Raw genomic sequence first — 5,718 nt, forward strand, 5'->3', positions numbered from 1 at the left:
GTCAGATGTCTCCGGTGTCTGTATCTCATCTGTACTCAGAAGGAAGCGCTTCAGCATAGACTCGAACGCGTACCGCCTGGCGTGTTCGTGGAGACGATGACATGCTACACCGGTGCCGACTTCAACCCCTCAGACTCCATGGTTGTGGCTTCAAGGTACACATTGATAGTGTGCTGTTGCGGAAACCCCCCCTGATCTTTTGCACGAAAAGACGAATCTGTACCTCTAGACCACGAATAACTTTCTTATTCGTATACATTTTTCTATGCTTTTTTTGCTGGGGAGGGGGTGCATATCTGCAACCTAATAAAAAAAGATAGACAACAACATGTTTACTATGAAAAATGCAATTTGTATTCCTGATTTGCGTATGATTGTTTGAAATACAATGTGTGCTATAACATTGCCTTTGGCTTGCTGTTTGATCGAGCATACTATGTGACCATTTCGTCCTTAAAGAGTTAAACGATTATAATTCATTTATCAAGACCCAGATGTGTGACAGACATATTCGATCATGGTTCTCCATTTATTCCTTTAATCGAATGCTCTAAAAAGCTACATTATCCTCATCTTTCCCCTTAACCCATATGCTAAGTAAATATCACCGCCTCGTTTTGTCAGTGAGAGCTAGATGTTCAAGGCCTTTCTGCCTATTCAATCAAAATAATTATTACCAAACCTGACTTCAGGTCTACCCTTGCCTCATTTGCGTTTCATTTCGCCCTTTTCAAAACTTTTATGCCTTTTCAATTACAACGGTTACTACCTATCCCTTCTTCAGGTACACGTATATCTTTGTGTGGTGCACTCAGACTGGAAACCCCATCAGGATCCTGCAGGCGTCCTTGTCTCCGATCCTCAAGATTTACACGTCTGATCTGGTCAACAAAGCTGTGGCACTGCTCAAGGACAACACCCTACAGGTGTGGAACCTGGACAATCTGGACGCGGATGTCCTGCATGCTAATGAGATCATGCGCGGCGCCATCCACTCTCTGGCCGTGAGCTGCGCCAGCCAAACCGTTCTGTGTCACGACGCCAAACACCCAGAGGTCAAGGTTGTGGATCTAGCGACAGGGAAAGCGGTGGGCGCCCTCATGCAAGCTAAGGAGGTCCATCGGGTTTCACAGGTTCAGTTCTGTCTCAAAGGAATCTTCGCCGTCACTAGGAACATCCCTTTAGAAAACGACGACCCCGATCCGATAATTAGATACCACGATGACGAGGAGACGGAGAAACCTGTCATTAAGTGGGAGGCGTTGACTGACGATGTACTGTGGCATGTGGAGTCAAAGAAAGCTGTGTTTAAAGCACAACACAGTCGGTTTGTGGTGTGTAACCTGCACGAAACTGCTATGGGTTTCATTACCTGTTCTTTCCATAGCGCCTATGACTGGACTAACAACTTGTATAGCTTTGTCATGTGGGAGCCTACCACTATCTTCTTGTCTGGAGACATCAAAGGCCAGGAGATGAAAGTGGACATCCCAGATATGTCCGAGTTTCTTGGGCCTCCCGTTCTCCACACCGACGAACGAAACGATATCCACACTCTGTTGGCTGTGCTTCAGAGGTGTACCAAAAAGTTTGTTGGGCGAAACACTGAGAGCGCCAGAGTCTACGACAACGTTCTCTTTATTCAGAGGTTAGGGAAAGACAAGAAGTATGAGTCACAAATGCTCAAAATACAAGATCTACTCAAATTTCCTAACCCTAAGGACAGAATGGCTCAAATAAAAATTGTCAGCGGTAACCTGGCGCTAATCTGTTACGTGAAGGACGTAGATCACTTCATGTTTGACGACAAACTCGGTCTCAGAATGCCGACGAATGTGGAAAAAGGCTTCATCCTGCTGAACCCCATCAAAAACTTTGTGGTCAAACACACAGTGTGCTCACTCAGCCCAACCAGCGACCTGAGCATTTCTCTACTCTCCAGCTCCTCCTCCGTGTGGGTAGACAACAACCTCTGCGTGTACAACCTTCCTACAAACCGCCGTATCTCTCAGATTGAAGCGGACGTCGACTTTGACAGCGCTCGCTTGGCTTTGGACGGTCGGTACCTTGTGGGTCTGTGCCAGCAGCGACGCTCACTGTCCGTCTACAGAACGGAAGACGGGAAACGCCTGGCGAGACTCTTCATTCACGGCACCGCCGCTTGCCTTGAGGTTGGTGAAGACGGACGCACGGTCGTCGCCGGCTGTAATGACGGTCGCGTACTCATACTCTCCCTTGTGTTGGAATGCAGCGACCCTTATAAAGAAATTATCCAGAAGATTCCGTCGCGATTGGTGCAGCAAAAGAAGATAGTGGATAGGGTTGTTCTTCTCGAGAATGACGTGGCAGATGTGGAGTCCAAGAAACCGGAACTGATCCGACTTGCGGAGAAAATCCGTACAGACGTCAAAGTGGCAGTGAGGCGGCAGGCCAGCTTTAAGACCATCAGTAAGGCACTGATATCACAGCAGAGGGCGAAATCAAGAGCCTGCTGTATACAATGATAGAATCAACTTGACAGTGAGAGATTCTTGTTCAAAATCATAACCCGTATGAACAGAGTGTGCGGTGATAGTCTTCTGTTCAGAACCATAGACACATGTGAACAATGTATGTGAACTTATGAACACAGTGATAGTCTTCCGTTCACTACCATATACCCATGTGAACAATGATATACTCATAATATAATTAATGTACAGTGCATGATCGTGAACTCTTGCATACAGAGAGAGGCTCCTGTAATCATTGATAGACTCAGTGCACACAACGATGTACCCAGGTGCACAGTAACAATGTTAGACTCATGAGAACAGTGATAGGCTTATGTGCACTGTGTTTTTTTTTAAAACTCAGTGTCCGCCATTTACGTTTGACTGAGAACACTGAGACCATCTGATTCTTTCATTTGCTGCTGTTACGGTTGTAAAGTTCTGTCAGGCGAATCTATACCAGCAAATCCGTGTGCATTCTTGTGGAAGTATTTTTCCCTAATCCGTCGAAAATGCTCTTACCAGGTTTAAGAAAAGTTCTCTTCGTCATAGACTCAAACATAAATTGCGCTTTCATTTCGTATTTTCAGAATTTGAACAGATGCTTTATGAAGACTGAAACTGTTTTACGCCGTCCTTAGCACTTTGATTAAACATAAAAACGAAGTAGGTCTGTCTATAAGTTCGTGTAGAGGAAGGCCTATGTTATCTTCTTGTTGTGCATAGGGTTCGAAAAATAAGGTCAAATTACTGTACAAGGAGACGATTGTGTATGTAACTACGTGATTTTCTTGTTCACTACTTATGTACCACAAATTGTCCGTAACAATGCTTTTTTAGATTGAGTTTCCGAATATGCTCAAGTCCAAAGGAAGCAGTTTTAAAAACTTTGCTAACAATCTTGTCCAAGGACACACCTGCACAGGTCCAAATGTAACTTAGACTATCTGCTCTATGCGCAGGTTAAGGAACACGATGTACATTTTGCACCTCCCATATTTTCTGTTTCTATCTATGAGTGTACCCTAGTTGCCACAACTTGATAACATGTTTCGTCTTTGAAATGTGAAGACATGGTAAGCTCAAGTCATTCATCGTTCGTGAGACAGGGGAGGGGATGATGCTGGTTTGGGGGGGGGGCAGGGGGGACAGGGTGGAAGTAGGGAGGGGAGGGAGGAAATTAGCTGTCCTTCCACTTTTAGCAATTTGATCTCTGCTCCAGCGTCCTTTTTATACCCTGAAATGGCCCTGATATGGATATCAATATTTTGTGAGTCTGGGCACACGATAGAACGTACATTATTCCCCATACCATTACTATAATAATTTAAATATGTTGCTTTTGTTTGTATTTTCTCTTGACTTCCAAAGACGAATGCGATGTGATATTATGTTGTTACACAACTATGTACAATGTATAGCTCCAAATGTTTCTCTAATTAATTTGTTTGTCATTATTGCTCTCACACTATTATTATCAGACATGACCTTGACCTTTCAGGCCTATAGGTACCAAAACCTATACGTGTTACAATGCTAGGGAGAAGTATCTATGTACTGAAAAGTTGAATTTTCAAATGATGGTATATGATCAGTCTAGCGGTTTTACAGAGTAAATCTTAGATCAACTACTTTGGCTGCTAGCTTATGAAAAAAATCAATAAAGAAGAATAAATTAATTGTTTACTCGTTCATTTTTTAAATTTTTTTGGGGAAAATGTATCTGGTCCGTCAGCTGTTCAAATGCATTAAGTACAATTTGAATTAGCATTATTCATATTTGTTTGTTTTTTTTTGTTGTTGTTGTTTTGTTGGGGGGGGGGGGGTTGGGGGGGTTTGGGGGGGGTTTGGGGGGGGGGGGATTGCTGTTTCAGAATGTGTGGTATTGGTTGGGTGTGCTAAAGACTTGATATTTTGTCGAAATTCCAATTATTATATTATAATTGTTGGGAAAAGGCAAGTCAAATGCGAAATGTAATCATAATAGTTAACAGAATGAAAAAAGTTTTCCTCTCTCCTGAAAAAAGATGTTCCGCTTTCTGGGCTTAGTACATTTTAATAGCTCGCCGAATATCTAATTATGACACGTTTTGCGCGCTCACACATACAAACACACGTATACACAAACAAACTGACACATATAGCTACCCCAGAATTACAAGGTTCTATCTGCTCAGTACCTAGTTTTGAGAAGTTTGACTTTTTAAATGTTGAATTTCACAACGTGTCAAGATTTTTCGAACCCAATATTTTGAATAGCTTGATGACGACTACGAATAATCTTACGATTTAGATAGAGCAGATAGAAGATTTGGGGTTTCACCTCAAGGTGTTGGTGTAGTCTCAAACGGCCAAAAATGCCAGGTAGAATATTGTAATTTTTAAGGTAGCAGTATGCATACTTTCATACATTCATGCACGAATGTATGCGTACGTCTGGAGAAGCACAGATGGTGTAACAGTATACATAGCTTATCAACTACCTTTTCTCTTTTACATTTAGGTGACCTGGAATTTCACTCCAAATTAAAAGCATTACAGTTGTAAAAAATGACCGGTGTCCAAAGTTATATTATATATTTTCTTGTTTGCTCACTGTTTTGCTATGAGCATCGAGGTAGTTTTCTATGAAAGTCTAACTATGCAGGTCTTTCAGTTGAGACGTTTCTCAGGTTCCTTCGACTCCCTCAAGCCACTTTTTGTGTGGTCTGCTTCCTCCATTGTAGCCTCGGTGCCTTGTGATATAGGCTCTCGATGCTGGCTGACCAGGTGGCATTCAGAAGAGGTGATCAATGCATTAAAATTTGCAAGAAACGTTTTGTTTTAATGAGACTGCCGTATATGTTGAAACTACGTTAGTGGTGTCGTGGTTAGGAGGTTTGCTGTCACACGAAGAAGGCCCGAGTTTGATTCCCGTGTAGGGAGGAACCGTATTATGGAGTATTTTGATCTTTCTGCTGAAACGGTAATGTTGAATCCCTGACAGGCCCACCTCCTAAAAGATCTAAATTGTGTCAGTTGAGGGAAGGTGTGTGTGTGTAAGTGTGTGTGTGCGAGTGTGTGTGTGTGTGTGTGTGTGTGTGTGTGTGTGTGTGTGTGTTTGTGTTTGTGTGAGTGTGGGTGAGTGTAAGTATGTGTCAGTGTTTGTGTGAGTGTGGGTGAATGTAAGTGTGTGTGTGTTTGTGTGAGTGTGGGTGAGTGTAAGTGTGTGTGAGCGTTTGTGTGT

The 5,718-nt window shown here is 42.8% G+C and overlaps 1 protein-coding gene across 1 annotated transcript in view; it reads left to right on the forward strand.

The window, feature by feature from the left end:
• LOC101863359 overlaps positions 1-4,178 on the forward strand; it is a gene marked incomplete at its 5' end in the record, with an annotated part of 34,898 nt that extends 30,720 nt beyond the window's left edge. The window contains 2 exon segments of the mRNA XM_013085407.2: positions 1-155; positions 785-4,178. The exon segment at positions 1-155 is cut by the window's left edge and continues 27 nt beyond it. Coding sequence (XP_012940861.1) covers positions 1-155; positions 785-2,504 — 1,875 coding nt within the window.
• Positions 4,179-5,718: the final 1,540 nt, after the last annotated feature.

This window comes from Aplysia californica, unplaced genomic scaffold, assembly GCF_000002075.1.
Source record: "Aplysia californica isolate F4 #8 unplaced genomic scaffold, AplCal3.0 scaffold00371, whole genome shotgun sequence".
Lineage (NCBI taxonomy): Eukaryota > Metazoa > Mollusca > Gastropoda > Aplysiida > Aplysiidae > Aplysia > Aplysia californica.